The 21728-nt window shown below is 36.5% G+C and overlaps 1 protein-coding gene across 2 annotated transcripts in view; it reads right to left on the bottom strand.

Annotated features, from left to right (window-relative positions):
* Positions 1–21728, bottom strand: part of PDCD6IP (programmed cell death 6 interacting protein) — a 79164-nt gene that overhangs the window by 35237 nt on the left and 22199 nt on the right. The window contains exons 4-9 of one of the 2 annotated variants that reach the window (XM_011961566.1): positions 18397–18524; positions 15481–15634; positions 14263–14363; positions 11879–12010; positions 4562–4784; positions 2178–2301 (exon numbers count right to left, since the gene is read on the bottom strand). In XM_011961566.1, coding sequence (XP_011816956.1) covers positions 2178–2301; positions 4562–4784; positions 11879–12010; positions 14263–14363; positions 15481–15634; positions 18397–18524 — 862 coding nt within the window. The remainder of the gene's footprint in view (positions 1–2177; positions 2302–4561; positions 4785–11878; positions 12011–14262; positions 14364–15480; positions 15635–18396; positions 18525–21728) is intronic. The other variant, XM_011961567.1, reaches the window with a different exon arrangement.

Genomic DNA, 21728 nt, shown 5'->3' with positions numbered 1-21728 from the left:
GCTAGAGTAAACCTACATCCCTTTCTTGTTAAAGAAAAATGATGCTAAACTCCATGCATTAATCAAAACTAAAAACATGAAAAGGCAAGCCAACTACGAGAGAAATATAGTTGGCCCTTGCACAACACAGATTTGAACTACATTGAGTCCATGTATATGTGGACTTTCACCTCTTTCACGTCTGCCACCTCTAAGACAGCAAGTCCAACCATCCTTCCTCCTCTTCCTCAGCCTACTCAACATGAAATTGACAAGGACGAAGACCTTTATGATGATCCACTTCCATTTAATCACAGTAAATATGTTTTCTCTTCCTTATGATTTTCTTAATAGCATTTTTTCTCTAGCTTATTTATTGTAAGAATATACTATATAAGACATATACAAAATATGTGTTAATTGACTGTTTATGTTATCGGTAAGGCTTCCGGTCAACAGCAGGCTATTAGTAGCTAAGTTTTGGGGACTCAAAAGTTATATGCAGATTTGACTGTGCAAGGCGGTCAGCTTCCATAACCCCTATGTTGTTCAGGGTCAACTATATTCTCAATTATATGTATCTGACAAAGGACTTGCCTCCAAAATATGTAAAGAACTCTTTAAATATTAAGAAAAACTCAGTTTTAAAAACTGAGAAAAAGATTTCAATAGACACTTTACAGAAAATATATGAATGGCTAGTAACCACATGAAAAGTTGTTATCATTAGTAATTAGGAGAATGCAAATTAAATCACAGTGAGATTCTGCTACACACACACACTAAAGTAGCTAAAACTAAAAAGACTGACAGTATCAAGTACTGGTGAGGATGCAGAACAACTGTATTTCTCAAACAGTGCAGATAGGATATAAAATGGAACAACCACCTTGGAAAACAACCTGGCAATTTCATATAAAATTAAATATGCTAACCACACAACCTAGCAATTCCACTCCTAAGTATTTACCCAAGAGAACTAAAATATGTCCACACGAAGATTTATACATGAATGTTCATAGAAACTGAAATGTCCATTAACAGGGGAAAGAGTTTAACAAACTGCTCTGTAACCATAAAATGGAATACTGCTCTATAACCATAAAATGGAATACTGCTCAGCAATAGAAAGACTCAAACTGATACACATAATATAGATGAATCTCAAAAACCGTAGCTAAGTGAAAAAAAGCAAAACACATTCTAAGTATATACTGTACATAGTGTAAGTACTGTATATGTATATGCTAGAATGATTACACTTATTTTAAATTATATAAAAAGTAAAACTAAACGTAAGACACGGAGCAGATCAATAGTGGCCAGGGGCCAGGAGGAGGAGGACTGGGAAAGGGGCATGAGAGAATTTTTTTAGGGTAACAGTAATGTTCTCTATCTTAATCATAGCGCCGGTCACATGGGTACATACATTTATCGAAACTAACTAAATGGCCAGGCGTGGTGGTTGATGCCTGTAATCCCAGTACTTTAGGAGGTCAAGGCAGGAGGATCACTTGAGCTCAGGAGTTCAAGACCAGCCTGGGCAACAAAGTCAGATCTCGTCTCTATAAAAAAATCAAAAAATGAGCCAGGTGTGGTGGCTTGCACCTGTGGCCTCAGCTACACAGGAGGCCGAGACAGGAGGATCACTTGAGCCCAGAAGGTTGAGACTGCAGTGAGCCATGTTTAATGTTTACACCACTGCACTCCAGCCTGGGTGACAATAAGACCCTGTCTCAAAAAAAAAAAAAATTATATACATATATATACACACACACAAAATAATAATTGAACTGTGTAGTTAGAATAGGTGTATTTGTGTGTGCAAAATATACCTAAAAATGTTTTAAACCAATGAATATATTTCTTAGTATTCAATCCATCAGAAACAAAAATTGGTTCAGAACACTAAACGTACCATGTATCTGAGTTGATTTCTTCTTCTCATTTCCCCCAAATAAATACATCTTAAAATACAAATTTTTAGTCAAATATCCTCACCTTGTTTCTATAATTTCTTCCAACTATATTTGCTAGAGCTTCATAAATACAGTGTTCACCAAAAATGGTTGTGTGTGTCTACATTTTCTATTTTATATACTCTTGACACTTAGCTCTAAGCTCAGAAACTAAAATGTTCATGAACTAAAGAACAACCAAATGGAAAACTTTAGGCTCTAAAATTAAGCTCTACCTACCCATTTGCCAAAGTGGTGGCTTCTCTCATCTGAGCAATTGATCTGTTAACCAAATCGGCTTTCCTCTGATTATAGGCAGCCAAAGACTGCTGCACTGACACAGGAACCATCTTCTCAAACAGATCTAAAATTAGGAAGAGAAATTACAACAAAATTTTAAGACAAAAATCCGAACTGTAAAAGCGACTGTTCATATTTCCTTTCCAATATTTATATAGTCTATAAATATTTGATATTTAAAGATCAAAATATCAATAGTCTATTGATATTTAAAGATCAAAACTAAATCACTATTTAAAGCACAATGATAAAGAGAATTTTTAGATCACTTCATTCATGGACAATGGCAACAATGAAAAGTTTCTTCTTTGAACTTAATTTTCTTTAACTTTTTCATATGTGTGAGGGATCTTGGGTGACACTGTTCATTTGTTGATTAAATTGACTGAGCGAGGGGCCGGGAACAGTGGCTAAAGCCTGTAATCCCAGCACTTTGGGAGGCCAAGGTAGGCAGCTCACCTGAGGTCAGGAGTTCAAGACCAGTCTGGCCAACTTGGTGAAACCCCCATCTCTACTAAAAATACACAATTTAGCCAGTGTGATGGTAGGCGCCTGTAGTCCCAGCTACTAGGGAGGCTGAGGCAGGAGGATCGTTTGAACCCAGGAGGCGGAGGTTGCAGCGAGCCGAGATCGCGCCACTGCACTGCAGCCTGGGCAACAGTGCAACACTCGGTCTCAAAAAAATAAAAAAATCGACTGAGTGGGTCACAGCAGCAGGATTCCATTTCTGGCTCCAACACTTCCTAGCTATGCGACCTTGAGGAAATTACTTAACCACTCTGTGCATCAGTGTCCTCACCAAATAGGGATAATAACAGTACACCTCTCAGGGCACTTGTGAAAACTAATGAGCTAATATTTGTAAAGTGCTTAAAGAGTGCCTGGCACATTGTAAACACTTTGTGTTTGCTAAATAAACATATAACCACCCTTTCCCAGTAACAGAATGTTCTCCTTGGGATCTCAGCTAGAGGCTACCATCTGTTGTATACATCTACAATATAATAACATTTATTTATCTCATACAGATATCACTACAGAAGTTTACATGTTTAAAGAAACAGGCTGGGCACGGTGCCTCATGCCTGTAATCCCAGCACTTCAGGAGGCCAAGGCAGGTGGATCACCTGAGGTCAGGAGTTCCAGGCCAGCCTGACCAACATGGAGAAACCCCATCTCTATTAAAAATACAAAATTAGCTGGGGCGTGGTGGCGGGCACCTGTAGTCCCAGCTACTTGGGAGGCTGAGGCAGGAGAATCGCCTGAACCCGGGAGGCGGAGGTTGCAAGGGAGATAGCGCCATTGCACTCCAGCCTGGGCGACAAAAGCGAGACTCCATCTCAAAAAAAAAAAAGGAAAAAAAAAAGTTTTTTGTTGCTTATTTTTATATTCCATTTTTATTTTATTTTATTTATTTATTTATTTATTTTTTTTTTGAGACGGAGTCTCGCTCTGTCACCCAGACTGGAGTGCAGTGGCCAGATCTCAGCTCATTACAAGCTCCGCCTCCTGGGTTTACACCATTCTCCTGCCTCAGCCTCCCGAGTAGCTGGGACTACAGGTGCCCACCACCACACCTGGCTAGTTTTTTGTATTTTTTAGTAGAGACGGGGTTTCACCGTGTTAGCCAGGATGGTCTCGATCTCCTGACCTCATGATCTGCCCGTCTCGGCCTCCCAAAGTGCTGGGATTACAGGCTTGAGCCACCGCGTCTGGCCTATTTATTTATTTTTTGAGAAGAGATCTCACTCTGTCATCCAGGCTGGAGTATGGTGGCATGATCTCAGCTCACTGCAACTTCCACCTCCCACACTCAAGCAAGCCTCCCACCTCAGCCTCCAGAGTAGCTAAAGCCACAGGCATGCACCACCATGCCAATTTTTTTTTTTTTCCCCTGGTGGAGACAGGGTTTCACCAGTTGCACAGGCTGGTCTCTAACTCCTGAGCTCAAGCAATCTACCCATCTCAGCCTCCCAAAGTATTAAGATTACAGGTGTGAGCCACCACATCCGGCCATATTTGTTTATTTCTAATGGCAGCATCTTAAATAACAAATGTTAACAAAATGACAAGTGCTATAGTCTTAATCAAACACATAGTTTCAAGTCTTCTAACCATTGTATACTTTACATATGTTTTATTGTTTACTTTCCATCTTAACATTGCACTGACACAATATAATATTTATTCTCATATTCATTTTAAATAACATGAAAACAAATTATATTCAAAGCATACAATAGCAATTATGCGATTTTTAGCTAGGAAAAACAGAGTAAACTAGAGGAAAATAAGATTAAAGTGTGTCTGAATAATTGACATACCAGTAAATTTCTGACTGATGGGTACATTGACTGGGGTAGATTTCACAAGTGTGGCTTTGCCAATAGGATCTAGATCTTTAAGGTCTGGAACTCGATCATGATAAATGAAGTCATTATCCTTCTTTGCTGCAGTAAGGGCACGATTGATTTTGTCAGAAAAATCCTTCACATTAACATATTCATCATAGCGAGACGCCACTGTTTTAATCAGTTCTGCTGCATGCTAAAAAGAAAAACGTCAACAACAACAACAAAAAAAGGACATGATTTTCTTTCTCTTTCTCCACCAAGTATTTAAGTATTGGTTTCAAAAAAATATATTTAATTTGAAGACTTGCATTTCCAGCAATGTGGCTGACAGGATTATCTGGAAATTCTCCCATCACAAAATACCTGAAAACTGAAGGATAATACATAACAGCCATCCCAATAAACACATAGGCAAATTATCAAGATAATTAAAGAAATCCATGAGCCAATCAGTATAAACTGACATTGAAGAAAGCTAGCTGTTGGGTTCTTTCTTTTTTTCTTTCTTTTAGACAGAGTCTCACTCTGTGATGCCCAGGCTGGAGCACCATGGCGCCATCTCGGCTCACTGTGATCTCCCAGGTTCAAGCAATTCTCCCACCTCAGCCTTCCAAGAAGCTGGAATTACAGATGTGCGCACCCACACCAAGCTAATTTTTGTATGTTTTGCTAGACATGGGGTTTCATCATATTGACCAGGCCAGTCTCCAACTCCTGATCTCAAGTGATCTGCCCATCTCAGCCTCCCAAAGTGCTGGGATTATAGGCATGAGCCACTGTGCCCCGTCTGGCTGTTGGTTATTTCTATATCCAAAGAATTAGCAATTAAAACTTATTAAAGGCCCTCATGGAGACCCGAAACAAGGGTCTTGAAACCATACAACACAGAGAATTGAGATGCACCTCTTTCATTCCTTCACATGAAGGCAGGAACCTCAAAGGGTAACAGGTAACACTCAGTGAAAGGGTACATCTGAAAAAAATTACCCAACAACACAGGAAGTGAACAAAATGTCAATATCAATAAGAAATTTTTTTTTAAGTTTGGCCTTATAAAAAAATGAACATAAGCCACATACAAATTTAGGTGGTATTAGGTATAAAGACATCATATAAAATAGACAATGAGGCCAAAAGCATTATTAGGGATAGATATAATACATAATCTTTTAATGTTTGCCAATTTGCCAGAAAGATATAAAATTTCTTACATTTTGCATGTAATAGTTTCTATATAAACAATTAAGAAATTGATACATCTACCCATAATCAAAGTGGAAGATTTTAACATATCTGTCTCAGCAATGGCTGGACCAGATTTTTAAGAAGTGTAAGATTATAGAAGATTTGAGCAACACAATTAACAAGTTTGACTTATACCAGACATAGAGAACACTAGACTCCACAAATAGAGAATATATTATATTCTCAGGCATATAGAAAGCATCTACATCTATAAAATGACCAGATGAAGAGAGAAGGCAAGTCTAAAACAACAAAATTACAAGAATACAAAAATGGTTTAATACTAGAAAATCTACTTACATAATTCTCCAAAATAATGTTACAAAATCAAATTTCTCCATAGATGTTGAAAAAGTATTTGATAAAATTCAATATTCTTGATTTTTTAAAAATCTTAGTAAAATAGAAATAGATATGTAGTTCCTTAACATGATAAAAATCTTAACCTCCACAAGCTGGTATCAAGCTTAGAGAAGACAACCAAAACAAAACAAAAGCCACCCTTCGGTGTAAACTAGGAAATGGGAAATTGCACAAATTTAAATCACTTTTTAAATTTGTAAATCAAATTTGATTTGTAAATGTGGTTGAACCCTCCCCCAAATAGCAAACACTAGTACCAGAACCATAGGTACCCTATACACAGAGGGGGAAAACAGGGGAGTGCTAATGGTGCCACCCTGAGTTAAAACTACTTTAAGCAAATCTGCAAACAATAAAACAGGATGAGAAAACCTTGCCAGGTGATGATAAAGGCAAAGCCAACTGGCCCCTATCATGCCACCAGGGGATCACAGAAAAAAATGTGATGCTGAGGGGTCTCATTCCAAGAGAGCTGCTGAGAAAAAGAAGTAGACAGATTAACTAAAAAGACAGGGTTGCTAAGGGAAGCAGAAACAGAGAACAGAAAAGTAAGGAGGGAGAAGAAAGGGCATAAGAACTCAGAAAATGCCTATATAAGCACTCAGCAAAATATAAACCCTAAAAGTAGCTGCATCAACTTGAAATGCAAAGGCTGTGAGGAATTCAGGGAAGCACAGGTATGGAGGTAGTGGGATTCTTCCTAATCCAGGGGAGGCTTTAAGAGCCAGAGAAGTGGACCTTAGGAGGGAGCCCTTAACACAGTGATGCTTGTAAAGCTAACCCTGCCCATTTCCCCAAACAGGAACCTCCAGCAAGATAAATCTTATTCAAACACAAGTAACTGAGAAGGCAACTCATTTCTCAACACAAAAAAAAGTAAGAAAAAAACTGAAAACAAGCAGTATATCTTTCCAGTAGATAACAAAACTCACCAAAGAAATGTTGCTGCAAAGTAGATAAAAACAGCATGCTAAAAACTAAACTAAACTAAAACACTTAAGAACACAATGACAGTACCAAAAGAACAGAGGACTGGATGGCCCAAACCAGAGTGAGTGACAGCCAAAGAGCAAAAGAATATAAAACAGGAAGTGGCAGAACTCACAAAAGTAAAGAAAAACACAAATTTAAGAAAGCAAGGCTGAGACATTTATACAAGGAGCAAAAGGGAAAACAGACATCACAGAAATCATAGTAAAAAAACATACAGAACAAGAAAAAGTGAAGAAAACTCAACACAGAAGTTGGGAAGGAGAAGGCTGTTACAAATTAAAGATTCAGAGAGCATATCAACCAAATGCAAAGTGAGGACTTTGTGTGGATCCTGATTTGAACAAACTAAGACCCCTGAGAAAAAAATCAGGGAAAACTAAACTAGATGTAGATAATACTGGATTATGACTACTAATTCATATTAATATTAATTTTGCTAGATTGAGATAACGAGCCATCTAACAAAATTTTTTAATTGTTTAAATTTTTGTGTTTTAATTTTTTAAAATCTTTATCTCTTAGAGATACAGGCTAAAAAACTTAAGAATGACATGATAGGTGAGATAGTTGTAAAATACTCCAAAAAAATAAGAAGGAAAGGGGAAATAGCTAAAACACAAAATAGCAAAATACTGATAATCACTTAGGTTGGGTAACGGAAATTCAATGATCATACTTTTATATATGTTTGATGTTTTCCATAACAGTTAAACAAAAAAAAAAATTCATATGAAGAAACACATGCAAGAATAGTCAAGAAAATTCAGAAAATGACAAAATTCAAAAAACACGCAAGGACAGGCAGAAAAATTCAAAAAATAAGAGATAATAGTACCTATCAGACATTAAAACAGTCTAAAGTATAAATAACTAAAATGATATGGAACTGGAGTATGAATAGATAAACACGTCAATGAAACAACAAAAGCAGAAATAGATCTCAGTATATACCATGAATCTAATGTGTGAGAAAGTCAGAATCTCAGATCAGTGAGGAAAACAAGGCTATTATAATAAATGGTTTGGGGACAACTGGCTAGCCATTTGGAAGAAGACTTTAAAAACTGGATCCCTATCTAGCTCCACACATCAGGATAAATTCAAAGTGGATCAACAATTCAAATATATAATAAATAACAGACATATTTATATTTTGCTATCAGCCATCTCATTTCTATTAATATATTTAAGATATACCTGCTGCTATGTACGGGACTGTGTTCCCCAAATTTCTTATTTTGAATCCCTAACTCCTAATGTGATGGTATTTGAACATGGGACCTTCGGAAAATAATGGGGTTTAGATGAGGTCATGAAGGTGGGGCCTCACAAGGGATTAGTGCCCTCATAAGAGACACCAGAGGGCTTGCTCTTGCTGTTTACCATATGAGGACACAGAGAGAAGGCCATCTGTAAATCTCACTGGAATATGACCATACTGGCACCCTGACCTTGGATTTCCAGGCTCCAGAACTATGAGAAAATAAATTTCTGTTGTTTAAACCACCCAGTCTATGGTTTTCTTATGGCAGCCTAAGCTAAGACAGCTGCTGAAGTACAAAATAACTTGTGTACATGATTTTTTACTGTAGCATTGTTTATAATAGTGAATCTTGCAAACATTCAAGTATCCAGCAATAAGAGACAGCAATAAACTGTGGTTTACATAGTGAAGTATAATGCAGCTCTAAGGATGGTCTAGCTACTGCTGAATTAAGATGAAGAGATAGATCTTCAGGATACATTGTTATATGAGAAAAGAAGGTATATAACACTGTATATATTAATAGCATACTACCACTTCAGTAAGAATGAGAAGTGAGAATGTGCAATGTGTGTGTGTGTGTGTGTTCTGTATGTATATATTTGCTTCTATTTCAAAGAAAGAAAAAGAAACAGGAAATTAATGGAAATTAACTACAGGGCAGTGTGAATAACGGATGGAGGGAACAGGATAGAGGGAAAAAAGAGGAACAGGAATTAAACTATGTAACCTTATATATACCTATTTTCCCCATTTTGAAAAACTGCAAGCCCACAAAATAATTACATAGGTCCAACAATTACCATTTTGCCACATTTGCTTTATCTATTCCTTTCCAGTACAAACGCATAATCATGTACCTTTTTTTCTTTTATTGCAGAACTATCCGAAACTGAAGTTAGATGTTATGAGCCCTCATCCCTAAACACATCAGCAAGTATTCTTTCTATAAGGACAATCTCCTTAATACCTACAACCTAGTATCATAACTAAGAAAACAATACTTGCACAAAATCGATTTACAATCTTGCTAGGTCCCTCATTAACGAGTCAAATAAATCTTTGACATGTAGTCATTCTATGTGAGTCATGTTTTTGTATCTGTGTGTATATGTGTGTGTGTGTGTGTGTTTCTACATCTTTTTGAAAATTGTATTTCATCATCTTTGAAGATCCACCAAGATGACCAAGAAGATCCATCTTCTGGGGTCACATAAACTGCACTGTTCAAGAACTGCAACTCATGAGCTGTATTAAGCTCAGGTACAATTTTTCTTGGCCCCAGAAGTGATTCCAAGCAGTAATTTTATCATTGCTGCCATTTTATCTATTGTTTTGATTTTCCTGATTGTGATTTTATTTTCATTTCTGGTTTGCATAGGACCAGTAAGTTATTTCTCTTTGCTAGTAGCCATAACTAGAAAGTTGGTTTAATAGTGTGACCTCCTAATGATCTCCATCAGAATCATGGGGTATTATTCTCTCCTGAATGAGAAACTACAGAGAGTATGGTTTATTGGTCAACTTCTTGTCTGTTCTGTTTGCCTTCTTGGGAGTGTAAATCAATTAAGAATAACTGTCCTTTGAAATATGGACCAGTGAGTGTGTTCTGTGTTAACTTTTTTTTGAGAAGGGGTGTCACTATATTGTCCAGGCTGACCTCAAACTACTAGCTTCAAATGATCCTCCCAAGTAGCTAGACTACAGGCATGTGCCATCACACCCAACTTCCGTCTTAACTTTTAACCTATAAATAAAGCTGTAAAACTAAAGCTGCTAAATCTATGTGTCTATAACTGAGGAAGTCTTTACCCCCCTCCCATTGTGTGAATTTGAAGTAATTTCCTTTTTCAGTGGTACTTAAAAATGAGATTAAATTTCAAAAGGAGTTCTTTCTCTGACTGATTATATTATAGAGACTAAATATGGGCTTACTTAAATCTAATAGTCCCAGAAACCAGAAAATAAAGAAACTAAACTTATAATTTAAATATGCTAGCCTTAAAAAAAAATTCTTCCCACAAATTCCTTGTTCAGAATCATTTTTATATATGAATCTAAGTTACTGTAATCAAAGTGAAGCCCCAGACAAATCTGGGTTTGACTTTTTTAAAAAGTCTTTCTCTCATTTGGTCACTGTGAGATGTTTCCCCATGAAAAGGCTAATTAATTAATCTGAACCTCCTAAACAACATTTCCATTGTTATGGTCTGAATGTGTCCCCCAAGTTCATGCGTTCTCGATCCCAAAGTGCTGGGACATGGGGATATAATAAGAGGTGATTAGATCAAGAGGGCTCTGCCCTCATGAATGGATTAATGTCATTATCATGAGAGAGAGTTAGTTATCAAGAGAGGGGCTTTGTTAAGCAGTTCAGCTCCCCTCTTGCTCTCTCTCACTCACTAGCACTCTCTTGCCCATCTACCTTTCATCACAGGTGACACAGCACAAAGTCCCTCACCAGGTGCCAGCACTTTGACACTGGACTTCCCAGTCTTCAGAATTGTGACAAATTTCTGTGCTTTATCAATTACCCAGTCTGTGGTATTCTGCTGTAACAGCACAAAATGAACCAAGACAACCACAGTATCTTCTAATAATCAGTACATATTTAAACTTCCCTAACTCAAATGCCCTAAGTCATCTTTCTATCCTCTGCCTACTAATACGCAAAACACAAACAACTCATACAAACAGCTCTTGCTCCTGCTGGCAAGCTGCCTCAGGTGCTATAATCTCACAGCAAGTTTCTGACAACCCCAATGCCAACAGTATGAATACAACTGCACAGACAGTACTTGGCTGTTCACAAGAGATATATATATGTGTGTGTGTGTGTGTGTGTGTGTGTGTGTGCGCGCGCACGCATGCGTATGTGTGTGTGTGTGTGTATATATATATATATATATACGCACACACATCTCTCCACTGTCCTCAAGTTACGGAAGTATAGGCCCAGTTTAGACAAAGACCAGTCCACAAGTTAAACACTACACATACTCCTGGAGCATGGCAATTAATTTAGAATTATTTTTACGCTAAAATAAACATGAATAAAAAAGAGAACTGAATGCAAATTCTGCATGAATTTTTCAGAAAATATATGAGACCTCAAAAAAAATGCAGTAAAGTCTAAAGATAACAATCTGGAGATGCCAATTAATTTAGAATTAGTTTTACATTAAAATAAACATGGATTACAAAAGAGAACTGAATGCAAATTTTGCGTGAATTTTTTAGATAAAATATGAGACCTCAAAAAAACACACAGTAGATAAAGTCTAAAGATAAAAACAATTACTGTCGCTGCTGACAGGGGTGATGAACGGGAAAGGTTTTTATGGGCAAACTTGGAAATCTCACTAGGAAAAAAAAAAGAGATCCAAGTTAGTTACTTAAATATTTATTACCAAGAGACTCACCTGTAACCTTGCAATTTCTTCTCCAAATTTCTTCTGCTGTTTTGCCAGGATAGACTGATGGTACTCAGCATTGGCCTGCATGATACAGTGCTTTGCAGCCAAGACAGGGAACACCTCCTGGAAATAAAAATACTGACCAGGGGAGAGTCCAACCACACAAACCATCACAGACAACATGGGATGCAGGAAGAAAAAGGAAAAGAAGACAGAAATTAGAATCACCCCATTAATGGTTTAGAGATTAAGGTTAGTCGTTAGGTGTAAACAGAGAAGACGACATGATTTTCTATGGATTGAAATCTATGAATTAAATTTTTTTTCTTCCAATTGAAGGGGTTTTCTTTAACTGTTAACTGAAGCCAATTTAGGTTTTTACAATTCTCTTTAATTGATCCATGAAGTCAACATTTTGTTTACAAAAAGAAAGAAAAGCATGCATTATTAGAAAGAGAAGTAGAATGGACATTCACAGAGGAACACCAAGCACAGGGCTTTAGAAGCTTTCTTATGAGCCCTTACCCAGCCCGTAGAGTTAACTAAACCATCATTACTCACATACACTAAAGAAATTGCTCTATAGATGACTTTCATCATGTTTTTAAAAAAAGATAGTAAATTCTCACTTAAATTCATATCCTACGAAGGTTCTTACTAAAGATGATTTTAGCCATATAAAAATGATTTAGTATCATAGATACACTAATATTTCAGTATCATGTACTCAAAAACATATAGACAAATGCATTAAGTATATCACCAATGATGACGACAAAGTGCTATTTTGCCTATTTGTTTTGAAAATAATTCCAGTCAAAATTAATTTTAAAAGATCCAAAGACATAAAGCAGGAAAGCAATTATACTAGCAGTGGCTCTTCCAAAATGCCAAATCCTAACCTGTAACCTCCCTGCTTTTAGGGAGTATATGATATTAAAAAATCCAAAGAATTAGGATAGACAATCACTGTCAAAACAAAAAATGTAAAAGAATCAAAAACTGAATTACTACCTTGTGTGCTTTCCTGTCTCCCAGGGAATAATTTCCTACCTTCCTGGATCACTACTTGCAGACATTTCAGTTTTATAACTAGAATATGAAAATATCTTATGAGCTTTATTAGTAAAAAGGAAAAAATAAAAGACATCTAAATTTCAAACTACACTCATGCCAGTTCTCAGGGTAAGGCTGGAGCAACTTGATTCTGAAACAGGAGATTTTCAAGGAATACCAGGAATGCTGCAGAGGTAGCTTCCAAGTCTTTGTAGGTGACATTCTTCTCTCCATGACAGGACTGAACTAATGGCCCAACAGGACGTAACGGAACACTGTGCAGCTGAACATGAGGTCTTTCAGATGAAAAAAACATGAGAGGAGATCCCGAGTCTCTTTTTAAGAGGAAAGCTATTAATACCCAAGAGTCCTGGGCAAATTTCTACTAGGCTCTTGGTGTATCTTAAATCCCCAGGAATTGTCACATTAATTCCTTATTGATCATTTTCTGAGTAATAAGTACTGCGGATGCACTTATCTGCATTTTTACTTCGCCCCCAAGTTGTCTGCAATTTTTTAATGTACAAAGATTCCTGAACATGACTTATAAATCCATAAATTCCTCTACCAAAAAAAAATCATGTAACAGATACTATATGATGAAACTAATTCCTTGAACATTTCTGAAGGAAGTAGTTGAAACATGTATTTCCCTCAAACTTTAAGTTTTCTTTATTAATCATTCCAAATGTACTTGTTAGTGATTTGCTTTGTCATTAAATGATCATCACTAAATAGTCTTTTGAATTGTCACTTCAGAAAGGTTTACATTAAAACATTATACTTCCTGTGATATGTGGTTTAAGATGGTTGCTTTTCCTTAGCTGTCCATTAGCAGCCCAATTTTTTTAATCCCTGTTGGCAAAACTTAATTCTAATCAAAGTATCAGATGAATTTGTTTTCTTTTCCTTTTTTCTTTATGTCTGTTTTTGCGCTTTAAGACTTATCTTTAAGAAAACAGGACAATAATTAAAAGTGTGAATAATCAACATGCTCAAGTATATATGCTTGTACCAAGTCACCAATGATTCAGAACGACACAATGCCTTGATTTGATGAAAGTATTAAAAACAGATGGTCAACATTTTCCAGAAAGAGTTCTAGCTTGGAAAAACAAGTTTAGTAAAAGGTAAAGACAAAGGCATCCCTTAAATATAAAAGAATTGTTCATGCATCTTAAATTAAAAAAAAAAAAAAACTATTTCTACTATATACTTCAGATAATTCTATTGAAACTTCAAATTTCTTTTTAAGTTTCAACTTGCTTCTTATACACAAAAAAGTCTAAATATTTCCACATGCAAAGTAAGCGTTTATAAAAACAATAACTGACCTTAGGGAGAGTATCTTTGTATTGACACTGTTTGAAAGCATCACCAAAATAATCTGCAGCCTGATTAGCCAATTTAGCTATGATGGCATCTTTCATTTTATCTGGAATACAATATGAAGTTGACCATTATAATTAAAATAAATATGAGTTAATCTGACATGTCTCAGTATAAACATTGAGATCACAAGTTTGTACACGCATCTTAAAACGTCTTTCTTGATAAATCACATTTTCTGCACAAAATTTAAAACAGACAAAATAGATTAGTGGTTGCCAGCAGTGGGGGAAAAGGGAATGAGGAGTGACTGCTAATGGGTACACAGCTTCTTTTTGGGATGATGGTAATGTTCTAAAATAAGATAGTGGTAATCAAAACTCTACGAATATACTAAAAATCTTAACGTTGTACACTTAAAAAAGGTGAACTTTAGTGCATATAAATTCTATCTCAATATAAGCTGTTATTTTAAAAGAAAAAAGTATTCCAATTCCTATTTCTTCCACATGATGACTTATCTCTTATTTTCAATTTCTCTGTACTTACATATTCAGCCTATATTTCAATCTAAACTTATATGCCTTGTAAGAATTATTCTTATTCCCTCATTCCCAGGGCCAGGGACTGTGCCTGGATGGCTCCTTCTTTTCATTTAGGTCTACTTTAAACAGGACCTCCTGAAAGAAAGCCCTCTTGACTAAGGAATCTAAAATTAGCACAGCTTCCCCTACATCCCTATCCCATAACCATACCACCAACCACTGTCATACAATTCTTTCTTATTTCTTATAGCAATTATTTATGAAATTATCCTGGCAACTTAATTCTTTATCATCTCTCCTGTCGCCAGAACATAAGGTTGTTTTCTAACTGTTTATCTAGAAACTAGAACAGTGACTGGCACACAGTAAGTACCCAATAAATATTTGCGAATAAATGTTTGACATGTTAAAAACATACATAAATACTATTCCGGAATGGAGTGTTTAAAGACAATTACTAACGATCCATTTCATGACTTCAAACACAGCCTACATTCTTAAATGTGCATTTGTGTCACAAATTCAGAAAAGGATAGCTAAAAATTTTCAATAATCCATGTATCAAGTTCAAGAAGGAAAGCTCAACACTGAACATATTATATTCTAATCACTTTCTTAATTTAAAAGCCTTATCGCTTCTTTTCACATGCAACAAAATGGAAGACAAATTGGAGTTACCTCTTGTAGCTTTTAAAAAAAATACTTCTTGAGCCTGTGCCAGCATAATAAGACTGAGGGTCCCAACAGTATCTGGAGATATGTCCACAGTAGGCTCTCGATTTAAGGCAGATAAAACCGTCTCTTTAATATGTAAAAAGGCACCACTAGCAAACTAAAGGGGGGAAAAAGAATTTCTTTAAAACCTACAGGAACTCAGCAAGACTTAATTTCCTACTGTTAAATACAAAAGTCATTTCAAATGTTAACTCAGTGAACAGTTAATATATTTAAATTTTTATATTATGCAAAACCAATCTAAAACATCTGACCTACAGACAATAAGGTTATCTTTCTAAAACTCCATAGCTTAAGAAGAGATTTAACAAAGAATAAAAGTAAATTACAAGGAAAAACAAAGTAAACTAATGGAACAATCTGATTAAGCTATTTTCAGAAACACTTCCTCAAAATTAACATGAGAAAAGACACAGGGATAAACATTAAAGTATTTTTAGTAGTGCAAAGCTCTTGCTTTGGTCCCAAACAAATTCATCTTACAAATAATTAAACATGCCGTAGTTAGGGGACACCCCAAATAGCGCATACACCTAGTCCTCTGAGGAACAGCATTACTACCCATTGCTAGTGATTTCTGTCTGGCCCTCAGAGCTCCCTAGCGAAATGTTCAGATTTTTCACCTCAATTATATTTTGTTAATACTGAAATAACTTTGCTTCTATGAAACAAACTATACTAAGAAAAAGAAAGAAGTCAGTCTGGGATTAAAATGTGTCATGAGTTGGCCGGGCGCAGTGGCTCACGCCTGTAATCCCAGCACTTTGGAAGGCTGAGGCGGGCGGATCACCTGAGGTCAGGAGTTCAAGACCAGCCTGGCCAACATGATAAAACCCCATCTCTACTAAAAATACAAAAATTAGCTGGGCATGATGGCACACACTTGTAATCCCAGCTGCTCAGGAGGCTGAGGCAGGAGAATCGCTTGAAGCCAGGAGGCGGAGGTTGCGGTGAGCCAAGATCATGCCATTGTACTCCTGCCTGGGCAACAAAGCGAGACTCCATCTCAAAAAGGGAAAAAAAAAAAGCGTCATGAGTTAGATAAATAGACAACACAGAGAAAACTCAAAGTCAAATGTATTAAAATGAACAGCATGTTTCTGCAGTCATTAAGTATTGTAAGACTAGAGTATCTGCTAGGAATGAACAACTGAACTTGGTTAGTAAACTAGTGAATCAAAGTCTAGAACAGCTAGGTGTCTGAGTCTCTCATTTACAGATGAGGAACTGGAGGTACTAAAGAGGTTAAAGAACTTGCCCAACGGCACAAAGCTTCTGGGTGACAAGCAGCCTAGATAAGGACCTAGGTCTAATGCCACCAGTTATCTTTCCATGATACCAGGCGCCCTGCTGCGAACACTCACAGAATGGAATGTTTCCTTCATAATTCAGAATGACCTTTCTAAAATACCATATACCAATTAACTGAGCTACAGTTAACCAAAAGCTAAATAAAATTTCACTTCGTTTTCACTATTTTATTTTATTTATTTTGAGACAGAGTCTTGCTCTTGTCACCCAGACTTGAGTGCAATGGCACAATCTCAGCTCACTGCAACCTCCGCCTCCTGGGATTAAGCGATTCTCCTGCCTCAGCCTCCCGAGTAACTCAGATTACAGGCACCCAGCTAATTTTTCTATTTTTAATAGAGACACGTTTCACCATGTTGGCCAGGCTGGTCTGGAACTCCTGACCTCATGATCTGCCCACCTCAGCCTCCCAAAGTGCTGGGACTACAGGCGTGAGCCACCACGCCCGGCTCGTTTTCACATTTTAAAATATTTGCCATGTATAGCCTCAAAAAGAAATAGCATATGCATTATGTTTGTCATCTATACCTATTCAAAACTGTAAGACAAGCCACAATTTGGAGCATGTTGTTTCCTTAAGGTATATTTTCCTTTTACTTTCTCAGGATAGCATTACTCACCTCTCCCTTAAACATAAACAACAGGAAAAAGCAGACTATCTTTGAGACAAGCAAATTTCATGGGAGGTTTGGGGGTGAAATAGTGGAAGGACATTTGGAATTACATGAAAGTTGGAATTACATGAAATTTGGAATCAGAACTACTGAAACCCAAATGGACTGCTGTATTAAGACTTCTGGCCTTTAGTCTCCTCGTATGTAAAATGGGAATGAGATTATATGACATACATTGCAAGGTTTATCTGGGGTCAAATAATGTACATGAAAACACTTTGTAAATTAGAAAGTAATATAAAATGACAACATGATTATATATATTACTTGACACTAATCATTTTTTTAACCAAAACAAAAAAAAAGCTGAATAAATAATAAACAACTGCCACAAAATAACATGCTATATTAGTAAATGATTAGTATGTAAAATAGATTAGGTAACTCATGAACATTACGTGTCTGACCACATTTAAATATGACCTCTCCACATGTCTCAAAGTTAAAATTTTATTTTCTTGCCAATTTCTTGTCTTTATTTTTGTAACAACAGTGAAATTTCAAGTGTGTCTCACTCTAAGAAAACATATGAAAATAACGTACAAATTTTTTAAATTAGGTAATTTATTTAAAATGGATTTACCCTAAATGCCTGAGATGAAATCTCAGACATTTCAACTAACAATTATTGAGCCTCTATTATGTGCCAGGCACTGTGCTAGGTGCTGGGTATAAAACAATGAGGAAAAACAGACTTGGTCTATAGACAGTTTATCTAAGGGCTTCAACAGTAAGAATCAATTCATTTTAAAAGTGCATTCATTTAAGAAAACATCTCTTGGGTAAGAAGTAGCTATAAACCTAAATGCAAATTATTTTCCACTTAATCCAATTGAATGTTGATCATTATTGCAGTAACTACTTTTCCGCATACCTGGTAATGCTTAGCAGCGATTTTCAATCCTTCATCATTATCCAGGTTCTGTTCTGCTGCAATTTGGCTAGCTAAGGCTGCACAATTGAACAACACACAGCTCTTTTCATATCCTAAGCTTGCAAGAGCTGTAAAAAATTAAGAAGGAAAAATTTATCAGATTATTTTTTCTAAAGAAAACAAATGTTTCAAAGAGAAATACTATGACCTCTATCATCCCGCTAACTCTCACAAAAACAAGTTTCCAGACCTGTTTTCTTGCTGTCACATGCTCCCATATTTCAAGCTGCCCGCACAGGCATTTATTTCCACAACAATATTCCCATCACCTAAAACGCTACAGAACAGTAAGTTATTCTTTCTCTCCTTCCCTTTACTTCCACATTTCTATTACAATCAAATTCAAATGCAAAAGTCATTTTTCATGTCATTTCTCTCAGTTTCTTAAATTTGAATAATTATTCCCACTTTTCCACCAACTCTCAAAATCATTGTCCCAGCACAATCAAACCAGTTCCTCATTACCACAAATCTAAGTCAATGCAATTACCTCCTAGCTGGCCTTATGCTTTACTCCCTCAGGCAAATACATTTCTCAAAGAGCTAGCAGATTAGATGGGCTAAAACCCAACTCTGATAAAAAAAAATCTACACACCTCATATCCACTTAGGATAGTTCCTATTAAAAAACAAATAGAAAATAAGCATTGATGAAGATACAGACAAACTGGAACCCTCATGTACTGTTGGAGGGAATGCAAACTGGTGGTTGGGCATGGTGGCTCACTCCTGTAATCCCAGCACTTTAGCAGGCTGAGGCAGGAGGATTCCTTGAAGTCAAGAGTTTGAGGTCAGCCTGAGCAACACAGTAAGACCCCATCTCTACCAAAAAAAAAAAAAAAAAAGATGTTTTTAATCAGCCAGGTATGGTGGTACATGTCTGTAGTCCTAGCTACTTGGAGGCAGGAGGACCATTTGAGCCCAGGAGTTCAAGACTGCAGTGAGCTATGATCACGCCACCATACTCCAGCCTGAGCGACAGATCAAGACTCTGTCTCAAAATAAAAAACAAAAAAGCGCAACTACTGTGGAAAACAATATGGCAGGTCCTCAAAATATTAAAAAGAGAATTGCTATTTTATCCAGCAATTCCACTTTTGGGTATACACCCCCAAAAATAATGAAAGCAGAGTCTCAAAGCGATATATGTATGTCCATGTTCATAGCAGCATTATTCACAATAGCCAAACATGAAAGCAACTCAAGTGTCTGTGGACTGATGAATGTATAAACAAAATGTAGCATATACATACAATGGAATATTAGTGAGCCTTAAACAAGAAGGAAATCATATGCTATAACAGGGATGAATCTTGAGGACATTAAGCTAAGTGAAATAAGTCAGCCACAAAAAGACAAATATTGTATGATTCCACTTATATGAGTTACCTAGAGTAATCAAATTAATAGAGACAGAAATCAGAATGATGGTTACCAGGGATGGTGGTAGGGGGAGACGGACTGTTTGTTGTTCAATGAGTACATTATTTCAGATTTGCAAGATGAAAAAGTTCTGGATGTATTTTACAACAATGTGAAAAACACCCAACACTAGTGAACTGTACACTTAAAAATGATTAAGATAACAAACTTCACGTTATGAAACTTTTTTTAAATGCAGTCTATGATTCTACAGTTAAATTCAGAGACAGAAAGAATGGTAGTTGCCAAGGGCTGAGGGTGGAAGGAAGAATGGGACACTATATTTTTTTTTTTCTTTTGAGACAGGGTCTCACTCTGTCACCCAGGCTGGAGTGCACTAGTGCAATCACACTCGTTGCAGCCTCTACCTCTTGGGCTCAATCGATCCTCCTGCCTCAGCTTCCTGAGTAGCTAGGACTACAGGCACAGGCCACCACACCCAGCTAATTTCTGTATTTTTTGTAGAGACAAGGACTCACTATGTTGCCTAGGCTGGTCTTAAACTCCTTGGTTCAAGCAATCCTCCCAACTCGGCCTCCCAAAATGCTTGAATTACAGGCATGAGCCATCACCCCCAGTCTGTGAAGTTATCATTTACTGGGCAGAGTTTCAGTTTTGTAAGGTGAAAAAGAGTTCTCAAGATGACGTTTGCACAATAATGTAAATATACATGTACACTGAAAATGTACACTGAAGTGTACACTTAAAATGGTTAAGAAGGTATACTATGTATATTGTATCACAACTGAAAAATAACTTTTAAAAAAGAATCTATAATACCTCCCTATTACTTATAGAATTCAATCACTTTGGAATTCAAGATCTTGCATAATGTGCAAGGCATTGACCACCAGGCAAAATAAGGCTCCTTACAAAAAACACTGAACAAACCATCTAGGAAAATCAGAACACTACATTTGTATGTTTGTACCATAGAGTAGTGCCAAAAAGTAAAGCCCTCCTTGTTATAGTACTTTGGTGGCCTCCTATGTAATAATGGCCAGTTTTCAACTTGCTTCCAAACCATTCTAGTCTCCTCATTCTAAACTAAAGCAGACATAAACATTAGCATTCCTTAAAGAGATTCAAAGTTGGTACATCCATAAAAGAACAGGATTTTTTTAATTAATAAGAAAAAGCTCCTAAAAATTAAAAACTTGATTGTTAAATTTTTTTCAAAAGTTTTACGGGTGGCGGAAGGAAAAAAAATTTTTCAAGTTTTAAAATTAGTATCTAGGCAATCTGTCAGAAGTAGAACATAAAGTCAAGAAAATAAAAATTACAAAAATTATGAGTGAACAACTCAAAACAACCAACATCTAAAAAAGTATTCCAAAGAAAGAGAAACAAAAGAGACAAGAAAATTATCAAAGAAATATAAGAAAACTTCCCAGAGCTGAAGGGAGATATAAATGTTCAAACTAAAAGGGCCAAAAAGAAATGCCCTACAAATGAATAAAATGAAATGCCATTAAGTCTTTTGAGATTTCTAAACGTTAAAGACAAAGAGAAGACTGTAAAAATATTCCCAAGAGCAAAGAAACAGATCACTTACAAAATAACAAAACTCAGACTTTTCATCAGTAACACTAGATACTAAAAGGCAAGAGATTGGCTGGGTGCAGTGGCTCATGCATGTAATCCCAGCACTTTTGGAGGCTGAGGTGGGCAGATCACCAGGTCAAGAGATCAAGACCATTCTGGCCAACATGGTGAAACCCTGTCTCCTCTAAAAGTACAAAAATTAGCTGGATGTGGTGGTGCACGCCTGTAATCCCAGCTACTCGGGAGGTTGACGCAGGAGAATCGCTTGAACCTCGGAGGCAGAGGTTGCAGTGAGCCGAGATTGC

The sequence above is a fragment of the Colobus angolensis genome, unplaced genomic scaffold, assembly GCF_000951035.1.
Source record: "Colobus angolensis palliatus isolate OR3802 unplaced genomic scaffold, Cang.pa_1.0 Scaffold56, whole genome shotgun sequence".
NCBI classification, from domain to species: domain Eukaryota; kingdom Metazoa; phylum Chordata; class Mammalia; order Primates; family Cercopithecidae; genus Colobus; species Colobus angolensis.
The sequence above is the reverse complement of the archived record's forward strand: the minus strand, read 5'-3'. Positions and strand labels throughout refer to the sequence as shown.